Consider the following 25,010-nt stretch of genomic DNA (forward strand, 5'->3'; position numbering starts at 1 on the left):
TCAATGTTTTGAATTAACTTCCCATGTTTCAAGGGTTTGTTATTAGCACATAACATGCCTCTGGTTTTCCAATTAACCAGGTGCTCCACGAACCCGTTCCGTACATAATCCGAATCTGTGATTATGACCAGTTTGTGGAGTTGATGTTGGACAGCAGTGAGGATGGCTTGATACACAGCCATCAATTCTGCCACCTGACTACTTCGGGGATCAATTTTGTATCCAGCAGAGGGTTCTGGGGACTCATTCACCCATGCATTCCCTACGCCGGCCACAAGTTCTTTTTCCCCCTTGTTGTCAATATGGTAAGAGCATCCATCCACATAGACAGTGGGCATTCCCTCACACTTGTCTTCTTCAAAGACCTTGTGTGGGGAATTAAGGTATGCCTCCATGTTGTCCTTGATTTTTCGACTTTCGTCCTCGAGACAGTTTTCTCTGACACAATCATGCCAGTCAGCCAGACCTTGCGCGAGGGGACACTTCTTGTTTTGGCCATATCTGACCTCCACAGGAAAGCCTTGCATTGACAGAATCAAGGAAGTAATTTGGGAATTACTCACATTTCCGGCCCGGATTCTGTCACTTTGGAGATATTGCAGAGGCTGGTGTGGAGTCTCCACTATGATGTGTTCCCCCTGGATAAACGGGCAGTAATTCTTCAATGCCCACACCGTTGCCAGGAGTGCCTTCTCACAATCGTTGAATTTCCCTCCACAGAGGATAAAGTTTTACTCGCATAGGAGATTACTTTATTGACCTTGTCATGCTTTTGATATAATACTGCAGTCAAGCATGTATTAGAGAACCCTGTCTCCAAGAAAAACTCCTTGTTTCTGACAGGGTAAGCTAGGCAGGGCGCTTTTGAGAGGCTTCTTTTGAGCTGTCTTACTGCCTCAGATTGTTCTGGACCCCATTCCCACTTGACCCCTCCCTTCAAGAGATGAATCAGGGGTCTGGTGATATCTGCGTAGCCCTCAATGAACTTTCTGCTGTAATTAGTCAGTCCAAGGAGGCTCCTTAGTTCCTGCAGAGTTGTGGGTTCTTTCAGTTTCTGAAGTGCTTCCACTTTCTTTTCCTGGGGACAGAGACCCTGAGGAGTAATCTCATGCCCCAAGAAATTAACACGGGTTCTACACCACTGTGCTTTCTGAAAGGAAAGTTTTGCTCTGGCGGCCCTCAACTGTGTCAGAACATAACGGATCTCCGCTATGTGTTCCTCCACAGATGAACTTTTGATGAGGACATCATCTACATAAGCCAGGTTACCCCTTGCACCCAGTTCGGGCATGGCCTTGTGTAGGAAAATGTTGAATTCGTTGCCGGAGTTGAGGTATCCGAAGGGAGTTTGGGTCCATGTGTACTGCTGGCCCCCAAAGGTAAAAGCCAGTTTGTATTGGTCCTCCCTACTAACAGGCACAGTCCAGTATCCATTGGTCAGGTCTATTGCAGTGAATACCTGTGACCCCTGGATCTGGGCCAGCCCTTGGTCAATTTAGGGAAGAGGCCATCGGGAAGTATGGACCCGTTTTTTGAGCTCCCTAAGGTCGGCACAGAGTCTCCACTGGCCGTTTGGCTTCAATATTCCCAGCACCGGATTATTGAAGGTGCTGTGAACTGGACGGATTATCCCCTGGGACTCAAGGTGCTTAATTATTTCGGTAAGGGACTCCATGGATGCGAGAGGCAAGTGATATTGCTTCACAAACACTGGAGTCATGCCAGGGTCAGTGGGAATTGTTGTTGTGTGGATGTCGGTGCGACCACAGTCATATGAGTCTACCACAAAGAGATCTTGGAAATCCAAGAAAACTTGTTTCAACTTTTGCTGCTGTTCCAGAGTCACACAGGCATCAGCTAGGTTGACTCTCTCTTCCACCATCTGCCTGAAGCCTGGAAAGACTTCTGGTTCGCTATCTCAGCGGCCTCCTCCAGCTGGGTGGAGAAGTCCCTGGTCAGGGTGCTGATTTGGACTGGAGGCTTTAGGTGGGAAAGGCAGCCCTCATGGACCTGGAAAATCACCTCATCCCTTCTGAAGTCACAAGTCACATCTTCCTTACCATAAGAGCAGGAAGTGTACACCAGGAAGTTCCCCCCATGCCGGGTAAAGATCCTGTCTGGTGTTGTATTGTCATCACTGTCACTGTCAAAACAGTCCTTGGGGATTGGTCCTAACAGTTCATTTCCTAAATCAATGGAAAAATGTCGGTCATCAACTGCCATTCCAATAATGGTGCCAGTGGCTAGAGTAATACTCTTTAAGTCGGTGTTATCCACCTCTATTGGAATGGTGTCATGTTCTATGTTGACTAATGGTGTTGGGTTTACCCCCAACCCTTACTGTTGGAGAAAAGCGTTTAGATGAATATAAGCATCAGGGTTTTTCAATTTTTGTCCTCTTTTAACTTTCACTTCCAGGGAGAATTGTCGGGTCCTTTCTGGGATGGTGACTTCCTCTTTAATCTGAATTTCAACTGCATAAGGTAGCAATTGAGCCGACCTAAATGCTTTTTTCTGGATCATCAAAGCCCATGGGATTATCCGCTAATTGGGACCAAGCTTTGAAGTTTATTAGGTCCAAACTAATGGCAAAGCGATTGAGAATATCACTGCCTAGGTAAAAGGTGGCAGTGACGTCTCGCACGACCCAACAATTATGGACTATGCTCTTGTTGCCAATGGAGATTTTGAGCATACACCTGCTTGGCAGGAGATGTGTGGAATTGGGTGTTTCCAGATCCATTTCCCATTTGTCTATCAGTTTGAATGTGGGAATGGCTGGATCTTTTGGGAGTTGGCGGAACATGGCTTCGCTAATGAAGCTCTTACCGTTGTTCACACACACTCGGGCGAGAACAGAGTCCTTCCCATCATTTAACTGAACAGGGATGAACAACTGCTCTCATATTTGCTGAATATCAGCCAGGCTCTGAGCTGATTTCACATCTTTCTGGACTATTGAAGTGGGAATGTATGATTGTGGATTAGTAAAGAATTTCAGAGTGTTTCCTTCCAGTGTGGAATACCACCTTAAACTGGAATGAAGGTTGATTTTCAGAAATAGAGAGGACCCCCCATCACCAGTCTGTTGTCCTACTGATATTACTGTCACGTCTGGAATTTGGTTGTTCTGGAAGTGAAATTCTACTTGGTCAGATTTTTGTTCAACCATGTGGCAGGTGCCGTTTAAACTAACATGGTTGACGCTCTGTTTTAATTTTATTGTTCGGCTAGTCTGGGTCCAGAGGACCTTGTTTACGCAATCTATTAGGGGTGACAACCTTCTCAGGAGGTCGTTCCCTAGTAAACAAGGGGTGCCCTCTGGAGTCTCTACTATGACTGGGTGTTTCACCTTGTGTCGCCCAATTTTGAGGTCCAAATCTGCAGTCCCCTCGATGGGAATTTCCTTCCCGTCAAAGTTCTGAAGTTGTCCAGGAAGAGAGGTGAGAGGAATTCGGTAATTCTCCCCCCTTCCTGCATTTAGTTCATCAAAAGCCCTTTTGGACAGAAGGGTAGCTTGGGATCCAGTGTCCACCAGTGCCAAAATTGTACCCTGCCCCTGTATTTGTACCGGGGCATAGTATCTTCCCTCCTTCTCCTCAAGGGGGCACAGATAATGCACATTTTTGGACAACTGGTGGGCTAATTTTCTGGTTTTGGACATTGAGAGAGAAGAGATTTGGGCAGAGTTCGGCAGGGAGTTTGGGGAATCTGAAAGAAAAAAATGGCAATTGGATATTGATGCGGTTTTGGGTTCCCCTGGTTCTGGTTCTGGGCCGCCCCCCCCCTTTTTGGAGGCAGTCACCAGGTTGGGTTTGAACCAGGGGTTTTCGGTATTGTTGGTTCTGGGATAGAATGATGGGCGGTGACAGCTCAATCCCCACATCTACCCAGTCTGGGTTGGAATCCCTTGGGACCCATTTTTCCTTGGGAGGAGTTCCCCCATCTCTGAAGGATAAGATCCTTTTCCCAGGATCCTCTGAGGATCCCTCTCCCTCAAATTGGAAGACCTGTACCTCCTCCACAAAATGGGGCTGTTTGGGTCCTTTGTTTCTCCTATCTCCTCTCTGCTCCTTGGGTGGCAGACATTCAGGGGTAGGAGATTTTGTTTCCGGTTTATGGGTTTCCAGGGGCTGTTTACAAGTGGGGAAGGAAGCTTCCTCCAAGGCTTTACACCCCCTTCCACTTGTGCCTCCGCCCTGGGAACCGGTGGGTTATCGGGGTGCTGCCTCCATCATTGTTCTGGAGCACCAGGCCCAGAGTTTGGGGCAATTTGCGCCGGCATGCTCGTCTGAGGGTTCTGTTGAGCCCTCAGCATGTGACCCAGATCCTGTGCCATATTTTGGACCTGGCGCTCTAACTGTGAAACCCGCTCAGGCTGATACAGGGTTCTACTTTCTCCCCTGGGCTGATCCCGGGAAGGGTAGCTATCCCTTCTCTGGTAGTACCCCGGGTTGGGAAGATTTGGGTACCCCTCCACCCTTGACCTCCCCTCTCCCGGATTAGGTGGTCTGGGCTCAGGGAATTGGGGAAAGAAGGATGGATGATTTTGGGGCTGGAAATTGGGTGGATACCTTGGAAAAAAGTTCTGCCCAGGGTTTGGTGAATTTCTGCCCTCCTGTGGGAAGTTAGGAGGGAAGTTCCCTGGGTTGGGTGCCTGGTTGGATCCCCCCCTTGGGCTGGAGGAGTCCACACATACCCCAAGATGGGTCGGTTTCCCTTGTAGCGGGGACTTACATAGTCAGGGGAGCGAGGGACCCCATTTGTGGGACTACCTCCTTGACTCCCTGTCTGTGACTTGCCCGAGGGCCTTCTGGGCTGAGAATTATTCGGTGCAGGCAGGTTCTTAGGCCACCCTATCTCCAAATCTAAAATGAGGGCAACCTAACCTCTGCCACCTTGGTAGCAGCAGGGGTGCTGGTCGGTTTGGGGCTTTTCTGGGTGTTATTTTTATTTTCTATGGGCTTCTGCACCTCATAGATCCGGGTAGCCTGTTCAATGACCCAGTCTAGTGACCTTTTCTCGTGAAAATCTCTCACTAGCTGGGTCATTATGTATTTGGGTAAGGCATGGAAAAACGTATTTACAAACTCTTTGCTGTCCGTGCGCACCCTTCTGGTGGTCTGTGCAAAGGCACGCTTCAATTCCTGCACAAATTCTTGTGGGGCCTGATCCTCCCCACAATGCAAATTGTAGGCAGCCTTGCGAGCCTCTTTGGGATTTCTGTGAACAGAAAAATGTTTCAAGATGGCCGCCCTATATGTGGACCATCTTGAAACTGGAGTATTCTTCGGAGAATGTCCATTTGACATACTGAATGCAACTACTGCTGTCCTTCAAATGGAAGGTCTCCATCATTTGCTCATAAAGCTCCAAGTGTTCCCAAACAGAATACTTGGCGTTCTTGTGATAAGGGGTGATGACACTCTTTTTGCCTTATTGGCCTTTTTGGTTCGGGTATCCCTGGTCCATTCATCCTCTGACTCCCAGAGGTGCCCGTCTGATCTTCCAGGTTTTCCCGGATTCTGCGAGCCTGGGAATGGCTGGCAGAATGTGGGGACCTTGTCTCCTGTGTCCTGTGATGCTCAGAGGAGTCTTCAGATCCCTCCTTGCTACCAGGATTTAATGGGTACCCCCCCACTGACCTAACTGGGCAGAGGTTTTCAGGATGCCCTTAGTAGGCCTACTCTCCTGGTGTTCCCCACTAAATTGCACTGTACTTAGGTGCCCATACCCGGATGCCTGCCCATACATTCCTGGGTGGTACTGGCCTATGAGGCCCATACTATTGGCTGGATGGTAATCTGCCATCCCCGTGGCCCTGGGCTCATGTGCGCCATGGGACATGGGGGTGGCAGAGTCCAAGGACTGGGAGAGATGAAGGCCTCTGGTACTAGGGCTCCTGAGGTAATGCTCCGGTGTTTCCCTTTCTCAGCGAACCTCATCTCTATCAGCCCCTGCTCCCTGTTGCCATGCAAGAGCCTGTGCTTTCAGTTCCTCAGTTAAGGCCTTACTAGACTCTATCAGTCTCTCCTGCATGGCTACCTGTTGCTGGAGCCTATCATTGTCCTGGCAGAGAGCCTCATTCTCTCTCTGTGCTTCCTGGTTAGTCTTGGAGTATTGGGTCAGTCTTTGCTGCAGGAGGGTTAACTCCTGAGTCCCATCCCTACTGGCCTGTTCCTTTCTTGCCAGAGCATCTTCCACCCTCCTGGTGTGCTCTAACAAGTTCTGATGCTCTTTTTGGAGGTCACCCAGTCCCTGGAGGGCCAGGTGATTTTCTTCATTTTTTCTTTTAATTGGCAGACTTCCTGTTCTAAGGTGTCCCTTTCCTGACTAAGAGCCTGCATCTATGCCGCCAGGTCGTCCCTCTGCCTTTTAAGGGCCCCAGCTTTCTGGCGCTCTTCTTCAAATTCTGTCTGGGTATCCAGATCTTTCAGAATCAGTTTGTTGCTCTCTGCCTTCTCCCTATCTAGGTGGCTTTGCAGGGTGACTACCTGCTCTGTGCATGCCCTATTGAAGTCCAGTTGTTGTTCCAGCTTTTTCTGGCTCTGCAGTAGGGCATCCAAACCTTCTTGGCCAGAAATCCGGTATCCTGGTCAGACTTTTCCTGTTGCAGGATACCCATATCCTTTTATTTTAATGATATACTGCCTACTATCATTTTCTAACTCCTGGCTCCTCTGCAGCCTCTGCTCGGAAGAGACCAGGTCAGATTGGGCCTTCTCTAATGCCATCAGTTGGCTATTTGCCAGATCTTGGCCTTCAGCACATTTGTCCTGTATGGCTCCCATATATAAACATAAATATGCCGCTACCCTGGCAATCTTGTTGTGCTCATCCTTGGCCTTAGGGGCCATATATAGTTCACTCAGGGCCACATGTAGGGGACCCTGATCTCTCCATATATCTGACCCAGTTACAGTGACCTGTTGCGCGATTGCCAGCAACCACACATTTTGGTCCTGTTCAGTCCACTCACCTCTCACAAAGAGTTTATGTAAGAGGTACTCTCTAGGTATTTTCCTATCTACCAATGTCGTCATTCTGGAAATTGATTTCCTTCCTGATTTACAGAAGTTAGTATTTTATTTTGCAAAACAGACTGTTTCCTTAGAGCGTTCCTTTGAGGAGTGTTTTTACAGTGTAATACAGCGTGGTGATCCAACAGGATTTATGTATCCTATCAGTTAGCACACTGTATCAAGCTGCACAAGTGGTAGATCTAATCCAGATGTCCCGGCTCGAGCCACCACTCTGTTAAGGGACTTCAATTCAGCTCTCCCACTAAGTCAATGCCGAGTCTGGGATGCCCAAGGGAAGCCCTTATTTATATATTTTTATGACAAGTTATAATCTGGATGATAAACCCTTATATAACGCCCCTCTCTTTGAATCCCCCTGACCTCACTGAGCCAAGAAGTAGGTTTGTTTTGCAAATTAAAAGATTTATTTTACAAATTAAACAATATATATATATATATATAACACTTTTATAATAAATTAATATTTGATCGCACACTTATGAATATGACAGTGATCAACAATGGATAATATTACACTAGCACACTTTCGTAATCACTTAGGAGTTGGTAAAGAAAGGGTAAAGTAGCACAGAATACTTTTATGGTTTCAAGGAAAAACAATGATGGAAAGAATGCAGCACAGAAATAAACTGATCTGGTTTCAACAAGAGAGCATATAATCACTTTTCCCCTTGTGGCAATTCACTCACCCCTATGCAATATAAAGAGATGGAAGGAAAGCACACAGTTTTCAGGGATACAATTAACATGCGATACAGATTCAGTTCAAATTCTAGTAATCTTGGAGCAACCGGTATGCTTTTAAAACATGCAGAAATATTTTGAATGTGATTTGTACTGAAGTGAAAATAAGCTAAAATATGCTAAAAATGATTTTAATTCCCTATAGGTGATTCAGGGTAGGTGACAGCTACTTTGAATTAGCTCAGGTCAACACTATCAGTGATTCATGAGGGATTATTAGGTTGAAAATGGATTTCAGCAATGCAAAGCAAAAGCAGCTATTTTTCTACAAGTGGCGAAGTGAGCTAGTTGCAATTCGCGGCACTTTTCCGAGTGCGTCGAGCGCGATTACGGAATAACTATAAGGAGTAGAAAGTTGGTTTAGGGCTTGTTGGAAAGCTGAGATTCTTAGCTTTAAAATGAAAATCTCGTTCCTAGCACATATGGATCAAAAGATACGGACGTCTTTTGTGGAGGTGGTTTCTCAAAATTAAAGTAAACTTCAGAATGACAAAATGCCACTTTTACAGGGTTAAAATCAGAGAATGCACACACGATTTCTATGATGCAGTTCTGGACAGGGTAAAATGGTTTGAATCAGATTATTTTAGACTAAGAGATTGGTTCTGGCACAGTTTTCAGGATACTCACTCCTAGTCTTGGACAGAATGGGCCTCCGTCACAGCTCTGGTCAACAGGTTTAGCTGTGGTTCTCTCGCCATGGACGGTCTCTGGTACTGGTTCTGCTCACAGCGATCTGGGTCAGCTCTGCTCTGCTGGTCTGGATCTCTGGTTCTGGAAAAAGTTCTTGGCACTGCACAGCGGTCTGGTCTGGATACAGCACTGCTTTCTGGGTTCTGGCATAGGGTTCTAGCCAGATACAAACAGCACAGCCCGGCTGTTGAAGAGTCAGGTTGCAAAATATTTTGAGGCCTGCTGAAAAGGATTAAGCTTGTAGTTCAGGCCCCTCTGCTTTAAAGTTCTGGATGGACCTTCTTGATATTGTCTGGTCCGGCAGAGTGCTTCGCAAGAAATCAGTTTGAAATGGAAAATGAATGTGTCCTGCCTGTCCAAAGCAGTCTCTTTTTATGTGTTTTAAAAGTGGGTGGGTCAGCTGATTTTCTATGCCCAACCCTATGAGGATCCTGATAGGCTATCGAATGTTCTGTCCTCTGACTGGAGAACTGAGTAGTGAGTCAGGATGAGTCAGAGTGATGCTATTTGTATGGCTGGCTGAAGTCCCTCCTCTTTGCATTTACTTAGAAAAAACGGTTTTTCATAACCACACATGCTTCCCAGATACACAAGTTGTTGAAATTACATGTACATATTTCAGATGAATTAAGGTACCTTCTTGCCCAACTCTGATCTTCCTAAGAGCTTGGGTTCAGAAATGACAACTTATTTTCATTTTTAGTGGGTCCGCCCCCAGAAGCTTGGTGAGTCAGATGGTCACATGGCCTGTTTCCTGCCAGAGCACCGTTTACAGTTACACCTCAATCAGCATATTCTATTCAATTGAAAGCGTCTATTGTGTTGTGTCCTGCAGGCTGCAGGGAAGTCCCCTCCCTCCCAATCAACAGGGCCATGTGATATCCTGGGCTGTTGCTGGGAAGGGCAGGTGTGAATGCTTCCCATGGACAGGCAAGTCTTTTGAACTTTTAATGACATAAAACCACCTTCTGATCAATGCACAGTTCTGCAAGACGGCTCTCCTGTCAGGATTTATAGAGCGCCAGCGCCGGTCAGTGGCGTGCAATGGTACTGCACCCATTTTATTTTTTTGACAGCTGTTCTTAAATTTAAAAGGGGAATTTGGCTTGACAGTTATGATCCTTGCTGACAATGTTTTGATGGGGATCCTTGTTGTAGAGTGATGTGGAACACCCCACAAGAAGGTTGAATCTTTATAGTGGTCTTGTGGGCCATGATTTCAGCAAATTTTGACACCAATGAAACATATTTTTGAACAGCTCTGTGTGCAACCAAAGGATCGTCTGGGAATTGTCAAAAGTGGATGGTGGCTTATCTGTCAGGTTTTCACTGCACTTTTTCTGGTGGGCAGCATTGCTTTTTATGCTATCAGCAACGCACAGTGATGTTGTAGGGCACGGATGCGTGGGTGAAAACATCCCACAACAGAGTTTCCCTGAGTCTCTGATGTTGTCCATCTGAGTTTTCAAATCAAAGAGGGCCGTTTCCGTACTATGGTTAGGCCTGCATCCAGAATGTCTGGCTCCCAGGAGCTGGTTTTGTTCGAGATGGGTTTGGATTTGTGAATATGCTTTTTTATCTTCGAATTTAAGAATGGAACTGTGGTTATGGGTCGGTAATTTGTGGGCACAGAGCAGTCAAGGTTTTTTTTTTTTTAGAAGTGGGGTGACCCAGACTTCTTTGATACTGATTGGGACCATATTTGGGACCATATTTGTGTTGAAGGAAGCGCTGACAAAATTTGTAAAAATAGGGGTGAGGGTGGATGCACATGATTTAACTAAGTGGGCTGGGAAGTTATCCCCTTTGCAATTCAAAACTTTAAGTTTAGCGATAGTATTATTCACTAGCTCTTGGGTGACTGGGGTGAAATGAAATAGAGGGGTAACATTATCATTGGAGTTTGTAGGGGTGTTATGAGGAGTATTTTTTTCTGCTAGTATTTTTCTTTTAGTGACTATTTTCTTTTGCAGCAAATCAATTCTGGATGCTAAAGCCTCTTGAATAGTGGTGCACCATTCTTTACTAGGGTTGGCCGGGGTAGTCGCTGGAGTAGGGTTTTCCATCTCTCTGAGAATGGAGAATGGCTCTTTTGAGTCCCAGGAGGCATTGCTAATGAGCGTGTTATAATCATTTGCTTTATGAATAATCATGGCTGCTTTGTACATTTTATTTGCAGTATTGAACACATTAGCGGAATCTGTAGTGAGGGATTTGTTATGGATGTGTTCGAGCGAGCGTTTAGTTCGCCTAAGCGATACTAACTCATCATTGAACCAGAAGGATGTTCTTTTATCAGCACGTTGCGTTTTAGTTGTAAGAGGTGCTAATGAATCAATAGTGGCGTTGAGGCACTGTGATAGGTATCTGCCAGGAGACATGGATTATCACTAGTGACCAAGTTAGTTGCTACGACTTTGCTATGGATGGGGTTTAAGTTCTCCACTGTGAGCTTACAAATGTTTCTCGTTTCGTAAGTGTCCATTATTTTGGTTTTGGGAGGGCATATTGTGTTGCATGTAAGGGTGAAATTTACACTATGGTGGTCTGTCCAGTCCAGGGGTGTGACTGATTCAATAGCTAGAGTAACGTTAAGTGAGAGCACCCAGTCCAGTGTTCTGCCTGTGATATGGGTAGGGGCATTTACAAGTTGTGTGAAATGCATATCTTTAAGGGCAGTATGAAGAGCTTCAGATTTGTGGTCTTGACTATGCACTGATTATTCACACTGATTTGCTTTCGTCTTTGCTCGCTGAAAGGTGTCACTTCCGGTTCATTTGCTGTGAGTTTGAGGTCACTTTCAGTGCACTCACTTCTCAGTCATGATTCTTTCCTGCTGGGGCCTAACCCATTTGAATGTTTTCGGCACTGTGGACTACCTTCTCTTGTAGGACTGGAGGTCAGTTCTATTTCTTCAGGTGGCAGTCATTGTGGTTCCGCTGCAGACTCGGGTATAAGTGATTCCCGCCCCCAAGGATTAGTTGTAGTGGCTGTTTTTGTTTGTGATTCTCCTGTAGCACTGCCCCTCTGCCAACTTCCATATAATTAACTAGCGTGAAAGCCCATGTCCATGGGCCACAGTGCCCGAGGAGAGACACTTTCAGAGTGTCAATATTCCTAAGGCAACAGCTCCCTCTAGCGGTGACAACAGGCAAAGCGGGCAGTCTTTACTGCGCATGAATGACTGCATCGGACAAACATACATCTGGCCTTTTATTATGTTGTATGATTCTCTGGGGTGATGGAGTGAAAGGAAAATGGCCATCAGAAAGAGGGGAGTGTAGGTGCAGGCACACTATGGAGGTGGTCTGGCTAGCTTACTTCATTCCTCTTATGTCATGTGCCATGAAGAATCACCCTGCCCCGGTGTGGGTCTTCACAAAGATGCTGGAACACCCCATGCTTGCAAACTATGAGGAATTGGACAGAGTGGAAATCCAGACAGATCTGATTGCCACAGATTTCCTCCACTTCTTCACCCGCAAGGATACAGCAGTAGGTCAGTGACTTCAGCTTGGAGTCCAGGCTTTGAATGGTTAATTGGCATCCAGGGAGATTATGGGATTTCCTTTTACCATTAAACCAGAACTGGGGAAGAGTGAATCACTGCTCAAGTGGACTGGCTGGCCAGTACCTCTGAAGGGCTACTGGTGTTGGGATGGAGTCGGTTGTATATCAGGTCCATGCCTGATATTTGACCCAATCTACCCTATCCCAAGATGGCACAGCTCACAGTCGAACCTGAGACCTGAGGTTTGCGCAGAGATCTCTTCAGAAGACAGTCCATCCACTGAGCTATCGTACCCAACCGGAGAAGTGCAGCTCAAAAACAACTCTCTATACCTGGAGCAGCACCGACTGAGCTATCTAACCCAACCAGAGAAGTGCAGCTCACAAACAACTCTCTATACCTGGAGCTGCACCGACTGAGCTATCTTACCCAACCGGAGAAGTGCAGCTCACAAACATCTCTCTACACCCGGAACTGCACCGACTGAGCAGTCTTACTGATCCTGATATTTGCATGTGATACAGAGACCTCTACAGTAGGAGCTTCTCCATCTGAGCTATTTTAGCAAATGTAAAACCTGCACCTTCAAGTATCTTCAACAGTTGCTACTGAACAGACTTGTTTAAGCGACCCTAACATTTATTTCAGCAACCCATCAAAACCCACAGCCATCCATACCCACAATTCTGCAATTTTGCAAATCTCTGAAAACATGGCTCTTTCAACAACACCTGAGCAAAGACTAATACCAATGGATGCCCATACCTTACAGTACTGTGCTACTGTTAAAAGATACCAATACAAATGCTGGCTACGCACACTATGTACATCATTCCACTGCTCTCGAGCTAGGTCTTCGCTTTAAATAATAATATAAGTACATGCCTCAGTGAAGCAGTTGCTGCACGCACTGAGCTATCTTATTGATTTGATAGGGGTTGCCATTGGGCCAGATTTTATATAAGCGTTGGGGAAGCAACTGCTTCACTCATGGAGCTATCTTACTGATCAAGACAGTGCTGGTCATTGGGCTGCATGTTATACCTGTGTCGGGGAAGCAGCTGCTCTACTCATGGAGCTATCTTACTGATCCTGAGAGCTCTAATCATTGGGATGGATTTTATACATGCGTCGGGGGAGCAGCTGCTCCACTCACGGAGCTATCTTACTGATCCGGACAGCGCTGGACACTGGGCTGCATTTTATACACGCGTTGGGTAAACAGCTGCTCCACTCACGGAGCTATCTTACTGACCTGGACACCACTGGTCAGTAGGCAGCATGTTGTACCTGTGTCAGGGAAGCAGCTGCTCCACTCACGGAGCTATCTTACTGATCCGGAGAGCGCTGGTCACTGGGCCGCATTTTATACACGAGTTGGGGAAACAGCTGCTCCACTCACGGAGTGGTCATTGGGCCGCGTGTTGTACCTGTGTCAGGGAAACAGCTGCTCCACTCACGGAGCTATCTTACTGATCCTGACAGCACTGGTCATTGGGCCGCATGTTAAACCTGTGTCAGGGAAGCAGCTGCTCCACTCACGGAGCTATCTTACTGACCTGGACATCGCTGGTCATTAGGCTGCATGTTGTACCTGTGTCAAGGAAGCAGCTGCTCCACTCACGGAGCTATCTTACTGATCCTGACAGCGCTGGTCATTGGGCCGCATGTTATACCTGTATCGGGAAGCAGCTGCTCGACTCACGGAGCTATTTTACTGATCCTGACAGCGCTGGTCATTGAGCCGCATGTTATACCTGTGTCGACTCGGGGAAGCAGCTTCTCCACTCACTGAGCTGTCTTACTGATCCTGAGAGCTCTGGTCATTGGGACGGATTTTATACATGCGTCGGGGAAGCAGCTGCTCCACTCATGGAGCTATCTTACTGATCCTGACAGCGCTGGTCATTGGGCTGGATTCGTCAAAAAAATGCCAGTTGAGATCTCTGATCCAGGAAATCCATTTGGCCCTGCAGCCGGGATTCGAACACACAGGTCGAGGGACTTACCTACTAGACCAATTGAACCTCTGACGTGTATGTATGTGAATATGATTGATAGGTTTGTACTCTAAGGAACATATGTCATCAAGTTTTGTAGTATTAAAGGTGTGCACCTTTTATAGTTTGCTTACAACATTATAGGAAACACTCCTATTTTGGGTAATTTTCCAGGCGTTAATAATTAATTAATCTCCTGAAATGGAAATGTTTATTTATTGAGGGGTTAGGAAAATCTCCTGCATTTGTCAACACTGCCCCCTGACCCTCAAGGCCCCACCCCACCTGTCGCTGGTGGGTTCCCACAGTTAATGATTTCCATTTCCAGCCCTGAGATCCTGAGATCTTAATGTGACACACAGATTTAAACAGTCGGCGCTCCACTCATTCAGCTACTTTGAACTTGTGATCTACATGTGACACTCGCAGCAGGGGTTTCACCAAATGAGCTATTTTACAGAACCTGGGACCTGCAGATTACACGCCACTGCAATTTGAGCTATATCGCCAGTATACAGTGGTTAATTAGGAGCATTTAAAGAATGTAAAGCCTGTTTTCTATTTAAAAATATATATAATGAGAAGAAAGCAGTGACTACAGACTGAATGACTGGAAGGTGGGATTTGGACGTCGTCCACCCCTGGTTGGGCCTGTGTGGTCATTTCCTCCCCTGCCCTTTCCTCCCTTTGCTGGTTTCTGTGGAGAGACTGTCCCTGCTCACAATCTCTCCTCTGATCTTTCTCTTGCAGCTGGAGTCATGTTGTCGAGTCCAACAGTAAGTACTGAGTGTGCAGGCAGGGAAAGGGAGAAAGGTGGGGGTGAGAGCGGGGTGAGGACTGGGATCATGGTAAACTCTCGTGCTTGCCAACTCTCTCTGTTAGTGTGGGCGATTATTTCGCCCTCATGTTTGGTTTATTTCTACTAAATTGCTAACAATCCATACTTTCACCCCTGCACTTTCCCCTTGCACTTTCCGGCTGCACTTTCCCCTTGCACTTTCCCCTTGCACTTCTTGTTATCGCACTTGCACGATCTGAATGACACAAGACCTAGTAAGATCGCTTGTCTTGTCCTCCCTCTGTCTTCCCTCCCTTTTCGTGTTGCACCTAGAAACACTTGTGCACAGGTTTGTTATAAATGACTTATCATATCATATCATGTACTTGATATGAAGTGAAAATAATATAATTTCTACATTTTATAGCGCTGCACCACGGCCAAGAACACTGTGTTGAACTTTGATAATGAAATACTATTGCCTCGCCAGTGCTCCCTGGAGTTCTCACTGATTGGAGTTTTCAAAGCCTCTCAGGGTGCATATTACAGAAACTTTGTCCCTTTTGTTTTCATTTTGCACGGTAAGGGAAAATTGTCCCAATGCAAAATAAATATGCTTTCAAATCATTTTTAAATCTGGTCAAGGTTTGCCCGTATGCTAATAATAGGGCTCATTATAAGTTTGATGGGGTGCGGGCGGTAAATTTGCCAGGATACCGGCCAACTGAAATACTGATTCCAACACTCGGTCCAGCGGTGTTCCTGCCGGATTACAAATACCGGGGTCACTTGTTAATCCCCATTCCATGGAGTCCTCTTGGATTCCATGAAGTTATTGGAAGCCCCAATGTTCGTTATTATCACTAGGCACATTTTTCCCTAATACCGGCGATTTTTGCTGGTAAGGTGCCTGATTTACTTCCAGCATCTTGGGGCAAACTTGTAGCGGGCCGGTGCAGAAACGTACGCCGGTAAACGTTAATACCAGGACATTACCTCTGCATCAGCCAAATTATAATGAGACCCAATGTTCATTATGATCACGGGACAAACTTTGCCCTAGTGCAGATATTTAGTGGAAAACGGGGGTTTTACAATATAGTGCTAATTCCGTGCAAAATTGCACCAGCAGAAGTGCAACTGTAAATTGTCTTGAATGTGGCCCCGGTGTGTAATTGTAAAGTGCATACCCTTCTTTGGGGTGACATTAGCGATGGTAAACTATAGTTTACCTCCCAATCATGTTTCAGTGGTGCCTTCAGGAAGGGCCAGCGTCTTGAGACATAGGGCCGAAGAATCGGGGTATTGATACTTTAGAACGTGCTGATTGGAACGGCCTCCCCAAGTGTACCCCAATGGGGGTTATTTGCTTGGAATTGGTGCTTCAATCACTGTCGTCGCTCGTACGTAAGAGGAAAGTGAGGTTACTGAATGAAATGTTAGACCCTCCGAGGGGTTCGCTTTATGCATCCCCGAAAGACATTCTCCAAAGAGAGTCGTCTGCGGTCAGAAGTAAGTTAAAGCTACGTGAAGCTGACCGGCAAATCAGAGTGATAAAATGAAGACATATACTTCCTTGAAAGAGTACGAAGGTGTAACAAGGCAATACCAACCTTTGCTGGAATATTTAAAGCGTTTTCAGAATCGTAAGTATCGGTGGCTATTTATAAGATTTAGAGTCAACTAGTTCCACACAATAGAGGTTTGGGGCCTGTGACGGATCCTTAGATATCATCACTTCTCCCCGAGTGGGAGTGCCTTCCCATGAGGGCAGGGAGGTGAGGCCACTACCCGATAGTCCCCCTGGGGGTGGTAACAGTGTGAGGATCTCATGGGGAGAGACTCCCCCTCAGGGGACAAGGACGACCATCTAGGGAAACCGCAGTATGACACCCCTCACCTAGCACCCTAAACATTCTCCTTCCCTATGAATCACACTTCTATATCACCCGCCTCTATGTATGTCTGCAAGACAGAATTTCCAACATTCACTGACACAAGGAAGTGTAGGGATGATCTAACAAGGACTTCCTTGAGATGTCCCGGGATGAGGAGGAGGTGCAGAGCACTGATGAGCACTTGGTGGAACGTGCATGAGCGTTCCAGTTGTCAGTGGCTGCTCCATATAAAGACAAAGGAATTACTTCCTTAATTGACACTCCCTCCCTGGATGAACCGAGAACCAGATGGCAGTTCAGTGCTGGAAGAAGAGGCTGATGACAAGGATGCAAAGAGAGAGGCGTCTGAATGTGGTCCTACACTGACGGACCGGGCGAGAAGCTGGCATAGCAGAGGTTCTGGCGGTTGCAGGAATCCGACAGCACATTCAAAGGAAGACGTGCTGCCTGCAAGGGACCAACAACTGCAGAGCCGCTGCAACACGCCAGAGAGCTAGGGAAGCAATGCAAGACGCAAACACAGAGAGAATGACGATCCTGAGACTGGCCAGGGAATGCTGGGTCCAACGCTGAAGGTACAAGGGTTACCGGAATGGTTGGTGGGAGCGCAAAAGGGTGGCAGAGGCAACAAGGGGAATCAAAGAAAAGTTTCCTGATACAGGGGAAAGAGGGAATGTCCCCATTGTATAGCAAAAGATGCTAGTACTCACACAGAAGGAAGAATAGAGGACAGGGTCTGGAACCCTCAACCAAAAAGGAAGATCATGCCAGTCATCTTCCTCCTGGCAGTACTTGGCAAAGAAGTGAGCCAAGTCTGCCAGAAGAAACACAGGTCTCAGACCCACACCCACAAAAGAAGATCAATTTAATTCATCTTTTCCTCGTGGCAGTACCTGGCAGGAGAGTGAACCAGGTCTGCCATACTGAATATACAAAGAAAAGCCAGGGGAAGGGAATCATTGCCCATGGTGCTGTGAATTGTGAAACGTGGTGTATGAAAATCAAGGAGAAGAGAGTGATCCCTCCTGGTACTGTCAACTGTAAAATAAGGTTTATGAAAAGCCAGGGGGAGGGAATCATTCCTCCTAGTGCTGTGAACTGTGAAACAAAGTGTATTAAAAGCCAGGGGAAGAGAGTCATTCCCTCAGGTGCTGTGCATTGTGAAACGTAGTGTATGAAAATCCAGAGAAGGGAGTCATTCCTCCTGGCATTGTGAATTGCAAACAAAGCCTGAGAAAGGCCAGGGGAAGGGAGACATTCCCCCTGGGATTGTGCAAGTACTGAGAGCAAGACACCTGTAGAAGCTAGGCTTCCTCCAGGAGCCATATAGTGAACAAACAACTATGGGCAATATTGAACGTTAAAGTTTGATCTGGAACTTTACCTTTTTAGTTTGAACTGAGAACTTTACTGCATTTTAACCTTTCAACCTGGAACTTTGTTTTGTGTCTCTGAAAGGGATTGATAACTGGGGATTCCAGTTATTCCCTCAGGCAAAGTTCCCAGCAAAGACTTAGAACTGTGATCCGTTGTCCAGAAGAAGGGATCCATTCTTCTGGACCAAGAAGATCCTCTACTTCATTAGTTTAGTTATAAGTGTAAGGGGAAGAGATAGGTTTGTGACACAGGACGGTGGACCCTTCATTTACATTGACATCCGGACTGCATCCTTAGTATTTTAGTTGAGATAAGGAAACCCCACTCAGAGTTAGGGAGAGGGAGGTGTTCTCTTTATTTCTAGCATGATAAAGGTTTTTGCCAACAACCATGCCAGCTGGGGCTCAGGCTCCTCCGTCTGCACCCTTACAGGCCAGAGAAAAGGTTTGTTACGAAAAGATAGGGGGTGTCGTGTTTACAACATCCAAGGAACTCTAGAAACCTAGAAACATGTAATAATTGAATGTCCATAAACAAGAAATTTGGTTAATCAATTCTTCTCAAGTTTTGTTTTAGACTGCCCCCTAGTGACGGTGAAAGAATTGTTGCTGTCAAATTATTTTGAGGTCGGTTGGTATTGGGTCATTATCTAAAACTGATAATTGCACTAGTGCACTTCATCCAATGAATTTATGGGGAATGGGGAGAAACCTGATCTTTTGGATAATCTGTATTTATGAGTAATTGAAGTTAATACCCAGAGGTTTCTAAGCGCAGACCCGGGGATCGAACCTGTGTTGCTCTGTGCCGTTTTGCTTCCAAGGTGAGCACTTTGCCCCTGAGCTATCCTCCCGAGTTGCTAGTTGCTTATTTTACGCTGGGCAGGTTCTGAAAGAATGTTGAACCAATAGCATTTCCTTGTGGGCACAAGATTACCCAAAATGCTGTTACTTTGAGCAGGAAGAAGCAGCTCGACAGAATGGATGCCTTCCTAGACAAATAGGCAGATCTTTATCCAAACAATCATTTCAGCTTTATGGCTTAGGCCTCTTGTAACAGACTGGTGATTTTCTTAATAATCTCTGTTGAAATTATAATTATTTTAATTTGGATTGATTGAACTTTCTTCATGACAACTATAAAGGGTGTAGCCGGAAATTTAATGTAATAATTTCTCTTTGCGGGTTTCTTTAGATATTTCATTTATTTGTACAAGTGCCACACGTTGGTATATATTAGCTTCAGTGCGCTAAGGGAGAGTAGCATTAGTGATGCGGGCAACAGACGAAAAGGCGAGTAGGGAGGAGGTAACGGCCATCTTCCCCCACATCGCAATGCTGAGACGTCTTCCTGGGAGAAGCTGGAGAATTCCTGGGAGAAGTAGGAGAATTCCTGGGAGAAGTAGGAGGATTCCTGGGAGTAGCAGGAGAATTCCTGGGAGAAGTAGGAGGATTCCTGGGAGAAGCGGGAGAATTCCTGGGAGAAGCGGGAGAATTCCTGGGCCGGCCGCAAAATAGCTCATAGTCTCGTGCGGGACATTGGTTTGAGACGAATTCATGAAGGATAATCTTCAATATTAAACAAAATTTTCTGAAGATTCGTTCCTTTATAGATTTTGGTTGTAGCTCGTTCCCGAGGGTGGGCTTTGTTCTGCAGAGAGTCTGCACCTAGGTTTTGCCTTCTTTGCTCGATCCATTCTTCCGAGTCTTCTAGCAGATGCAGAGCTGAGTGGTCACAGAGAGGGAGTCTGATTTAGGACTATTAGGTTAATTCTTTGGGTGATTGGGATCCAGCTGATAGATTTTAGGGCAGGCGGTAAGTGATCATGTCCCCTTAGACCAAAGATAAGTTGGAGCTGATTTAATTGGTATTTCTGGGATCCCAGGAAAAGGCTGTAACAGTAGTCAAGCTTTCTTTCTTAAGACCACTGCCCAGATGAGTTTCCCAATGTGGTTTCCCTCCAGGAATGGTAGGGTTTTCTTCAAGACGTGGTGTTGCTATCCTGGTAAGGGGTCTGGTGAGAGAATGAGGTTTATGAGTCAATAAGGATCCCGCGCATTTGCACATTAGTGACTTTTGTGGTAGACGAGCCCAGGTTATGGTGGCCAGTTGAATGGATTGTGAAGGACCTGCGTTCGACATATATCAATCTTTTCTGTTTATCTGGGTTTCAGACAAACTTCTTAGAGGCCATCATTGGCTCAAAAGAAGGCACTGCAGAATGGATCCAGTGTTGCACTAACTAACATGAACATTAAGGTAGTATTTGTGTGTCCTCAGATGGAAGTATCCTACACGGGTCTGCAGTAAAGCCACAGTGAGACTGAGGAGTCTTGCAGGCCCTGCATGTAGGATGGGCAAAAGATGATCTGGATTTGTCCAACTTAACATGGCAGGAAAGACTCCAATTCAGCAGAGTTTAGGGATTCTAAAAGATATTTGTAGGAGAATGTGCTGGTCTGCTGTGTCGTAGGCCACAGCGGATAAGAACATCTTTTTCGTTGCTGTCTAGTCATTGGAGGGTACCTTCCTTTATGTAATCGGGTTGACTCTGTGCTCCTATTTGGTCCGAAGCCTGATTGCCTGCCACGTAACAGCTCACCGAAGTTTTACAATTTCTCAGGTACAATTCTTTCAAAGGATCTTGGCTACAAATGGGAGGTTGGAGATTGGTTGAAAGTTCTAAAAGTCAGAAGGATCCCTCTTATGCTTTTTCAAGAGGGGAGTAATGCCTCCTTGGGTTGGTTGGCTGGCCCAGAAACTCTCCCTGACATAAGTATAATTGGTTATTTATAGCGCGCTTAATACCCAGAGGTTTCAAAGCGTGGACCCGGTGATCGAACCTGTGTTGCTCCGCGTCGTCTTGCTTCCAACGCGAGCGCATTGCCCCTGAGCTATCCTCCCGAGACAAGACATGAGAAAGGCATTGCACAGGTTGCTGATGACGGGTGCCAATGGACCCTTCTATAGTTCAGACTATATCTGTAAAGTAGGAGGCTATTTTCTCCACACATTTTGCATGTTGACAAATTGTTCTGTTTTTCTCCTTTCCTCTTTCTTTCCACCTCCTATTTCCACTCCCCGCTATATCGTTCTCAACCTCTCTTCTCCCCTCTCTTTCCCTACCACCCCCATTTCGTGCTCTCTTACCGGGGTGCCAGTCCACCAGCAAGATCCAGAGCATCGAAGGGAAGGAGATGGACATGATGAATCGACTGGCAAACTTGTCGCGGGAGGTGGCGGTCTTGAGGAGTAAGACGGAAGACAACCGCCAGCAAGCCAACGAGGCTCTGAGCAAAGCCAGCAAAGCTCTCTCTGCAACTGGCAAGCTGGACAAGGTAAGAGGCCACTGGTTCCAGGTAGATTATGCGTAATGTCACAGAAAGAAATATAGATGTCGCTATTGTATTCTATGCACTCAGCATATGCCAAGTGGCACGCTCTGCTTTTCACCTGTTCTATTCACCCCCACTCACATGCATAGCCATTTAACTCTGCCCCCACTTAAACTGGTTATTTTCCTGACATGTACCTACAAACATCCTCCCCCTCCAAACTATACCCCCCAAGTCATTCTCCCACAATTGAACTCCTTGAGCCCCAAATCTTGGCCTGGTCTATTGGTTCTCTGAAATGCCCCAGCTGCGAAAGTCCCTACCCCACCTGAAATGTCCTTCTTTCAAACATTGCACCCACCAAGAAACAGCCGCATTGACCAGATACCAAAAAAAGCTCCCTGTCAGCCTGAAGTGTTCCTACCGCGGTATTGCACTCAGCACATACCCCTGGCCCATGAGCCCTTCCCAAAACAAGACAAAGGGCCTCATTACGAGTTTGGAGGCAGCCTTTAATAAGGGCATGGCTGCCTCCAAACTCAGGTCCGGGTCCGTGGTCCATGAATGGGGAAATACCGGGCCATTCCAACCTTGGAGGGCCCGTTATTTCCCCATTCAGGGAACCCGGAATCAGCCCATCCCCATTCCCATTTGAGCCCCCAGAGGGAATTTGGAGCATGTTAATGACGGGCCCGTTGTTAGCATGCTGGGCCGCTCGCGGACGCGGTAAGGACGTCTGGTTTGTTTGTTTGTTTTATTTATTTGGTAAAATGGGACGTCCAGAGCGGGTCCCGTGAGCAGCACTCGTAATAGGGCGGCATGGGGTTAACGGCTCCGGCACCTTTACCAGCGCCGTTAACCCCTTACCGCCCAACGCGTAATGAGGCCCAAAGAATTTAAGGTGCACTCGTAATGTTATATTCTAACTTAAGAAAAAGATAATATGCATATGTACATTTTTAAGGTGTGGGGGAGGTGAAATGGTCCCTTCCTCCCTTCTGAAATTCACCAAACGATAAATTCACCATCTATCTGAACTACTCCTACCCCAGTATAGTGCAGCAACCAACACACTCACCGTCTACCTGAACTGCTGCTAACCTAGTATTGAACCCGGCAAATACTACCGGCCCTTGAGCTCTTCCTCTCTCCTGAAATTCAACAACCAGCAAATTCACCATCTATGTGAACTGCTCCTATGTCCGTATTGCACCCAGCACACACCCCTGGACCTTCAACTCTACCTCCCTCCTGAAATACCAGCAGCTAATGAACTCCACATTCTACCAAACCTTTTTGCTCCCTCAAAATGAGGCAATCTCATAACGCACCTATGTTAAAACAGCAATGTTTTTGCTGCGAAGTCGAAAACCTCGAATATTCTTTTCTATTTTAAATGCGGGTGGAGTGCCAATGCAGTTGTCCCCCTCCCTGCATCCCCTCACTTTAATAAATACGCCAAACCAACCCCCCCATCTATTGTTCGCCTGAATTCATTGTTTTACCTTCAAGGTTTTCTACCTTTCATCATTGTTTTGTAGTGATACCTCTCAGGGCCACCCCCTACCTGACTATTCCCCTACCTGAAAGTGCTCCCAATGGCCCTCTGGCTCACCACCTCAGACGTTTGAATCACCCCCCCCTTTTTTGGTATTATTCAAGAAATGTAGCTCTCCACCCCCACTGTCCAAGTGATGGTTAGCTTAGAAACTGGGGCTCTATAAATGGACTACTGTCCTTCTGCCCCACCTGAGCCTCTCCTCTCATCTAGCATGCCCTTACCAGCCTTATCAGCCCGAAAGGACTGTATTCCTATCATCAACATAAACCATGACATTAACTTCCACCCGAACCTATCCCCATCTCCAGAAGATACTCAGTAAGGAAGTCCTTCTGGCTCCCCCCACCGGCACCTATCCACCAGTTGCACCCCCAGACCAACTGGAACTGCCTTCCGCCCTGACCCTTCCCAACAGTGAATACCCAGATGGCACCCTGGCAAGCTCTCGTCACCCGCCAATGTCCCTTTGATTGGATGGTCTCTTGTGTCTTTTCAGTTCCTCGCCTAAGCCTGGCGCGTCATATCTGACACCTTAACCTTATTAGAGTGCTCCAGACACTTACATGAGGTGTCAGTTACTATCATACAAAACAAAAAGTTCTGCCAAGGAAAACAATCTTTTCTTATTTAACTGCAACACATGTGGGCCTTGGGATCTCCTGGAACAACTTTGGTGTCAAACACCTTGGGCTATCCATGAGCTATAAGCAACAACTATAGCTTTTACCCAATTGTATTGACACTGGAAGAACTAAAGCACTGGTCACCTCTGCCATGTGGTCATCCTTCACCTGCAGTCTACACACAGATCAATGCAACAGGTGGTCTAACCCAATGAGCTGCTTTAAAGGTCAGGATACAATGTGCTACATCCCAATTCCAACCACATTTATCACATTTTTTAAAGGGTGATCGATCCCCCTCTGTCAACATGTTTTTTTCTCCAATTTTCATTTTGTTTTCGTTTTCCATTTTATATTTTTCACTACAGTGCAAACCCAAAGGGGCGAATACATGTGCACGTCACTTGGCAAAATATCCTGTCCCTCTAGAAACTGAAAATTCAGCAACTCCACTGTTCTACTTCTGAGGATGTTTTGTGTGTGACAGGAGCCTCTGACTGCCAGTGTCCACCATTATTCGCGACCATGAAGCTTTGAAATAAAGCTCTTTTGGACTAACCTGATTGGTCTGTGCCTGTGCATGGAGTAGGTATGCAAACTGGATATGTTGTAGTCTGGTGCTGGACAAACAGCATACACTTTAGTTTTTAGTTTGAGCGCAGACTGTGCCCCATCTTTCACTTTAAATTGACATAGCCACAATTTGCAAAAGCATTTGCTGATTCTCTGAGACGGGTAATTCTTGAAGGAAGGGTAGACACCCCTGTGTCTGACTTGCTGTCTTCCAAGTTCATTTATTCAAGCTGGTCAAACACGCTGCCACCGTTACACAGCGTTGGCCCAATTAGCCCATTTTGCAGTTTATTTATAAAGTCTGTGCATAACTCATGACTTCAGAAACATCCAAGTTTGTTTCTCGTCTAATACACCCCTACCCCTTATAACTAAAAACAAATAATCTATGCATGCAGTAACTAAGAACGAAATATACTCATTCAGACAGCCTCAGGATTTTAATGTGAGGATAAAATGGAGTAACATGTGTCACAGCCATTTTATCCTCACATTAAAATCCTGAGGCTGTCTGCATGTTCTTGGCTACAAATACTGTAATGCCAGGGTGAGTGTTATGAAAAATGAAATTAGCACCAGGTCCAGTGTGCATTTCGTATTCAGTAATTCACAACTTTTTTTTATAAGAGACCTATTTCTCAAATTTAAAAATCTGTATTCATTTATATGTTTCCAAAACTATGATTGAGTTCATGCAAAGCAGCCAAGAACCGTCATTGGTACTATCTCTGCCCTCGCCCTTTCCCATAAGGATATTTTAAAAGAGTACAATTGGAGTGTGCTAGATTGTCGACCTAGGAATGATAACCTTTGATCAATAAATATTTCATATGGTTAATTAAGCATATGATATTGTGCTGTGCTCTGTAAGATC

At 46.1% G+C, this 25,010-nt stretch overlaps 1 protein-coding gene across 3 annotated transcripts in view; it reads left to right on the forward strand.

The window, feature by feature from the left end:
* Positions 1–25,010, forward strand: part of LOC138566223 (laminin subunit beta-1-like) — an 882,924-nt gene that overhangs the window by 813,220 nt on the left and 44,694 nt on the right. For all 3 annotated transcript variants that reach the window (XM_069643284.1, XM_069643285.1, XM_069643283.1), the window contains exon 33: positions 21,206–21,382. In XM_069643284.1, the coding sequence (XP_069499385.1) occupies positions 21,206–21,382 (177 nt within the window). The remainder of the gene's footprint in view (positions 1–21,205; positions 21,383–25,010) is intronic.

The sequence above is a fragment of the Ambystoma mexicanum genome, chromosome 2p, assembly GCF_040938575.1.
Source record: "Ambystoma mexicanum isolate Mex_15411 chromosome 2p, UKY_AmexF1_1, whole genome shotgun sequence".
Taxonomy (NCBI): Eukaryota; Metazoa; Chordata; class Amphibia; order Caudata; family Ambystomatidae; genus Ambystoma; species Ambystoma mexicanum.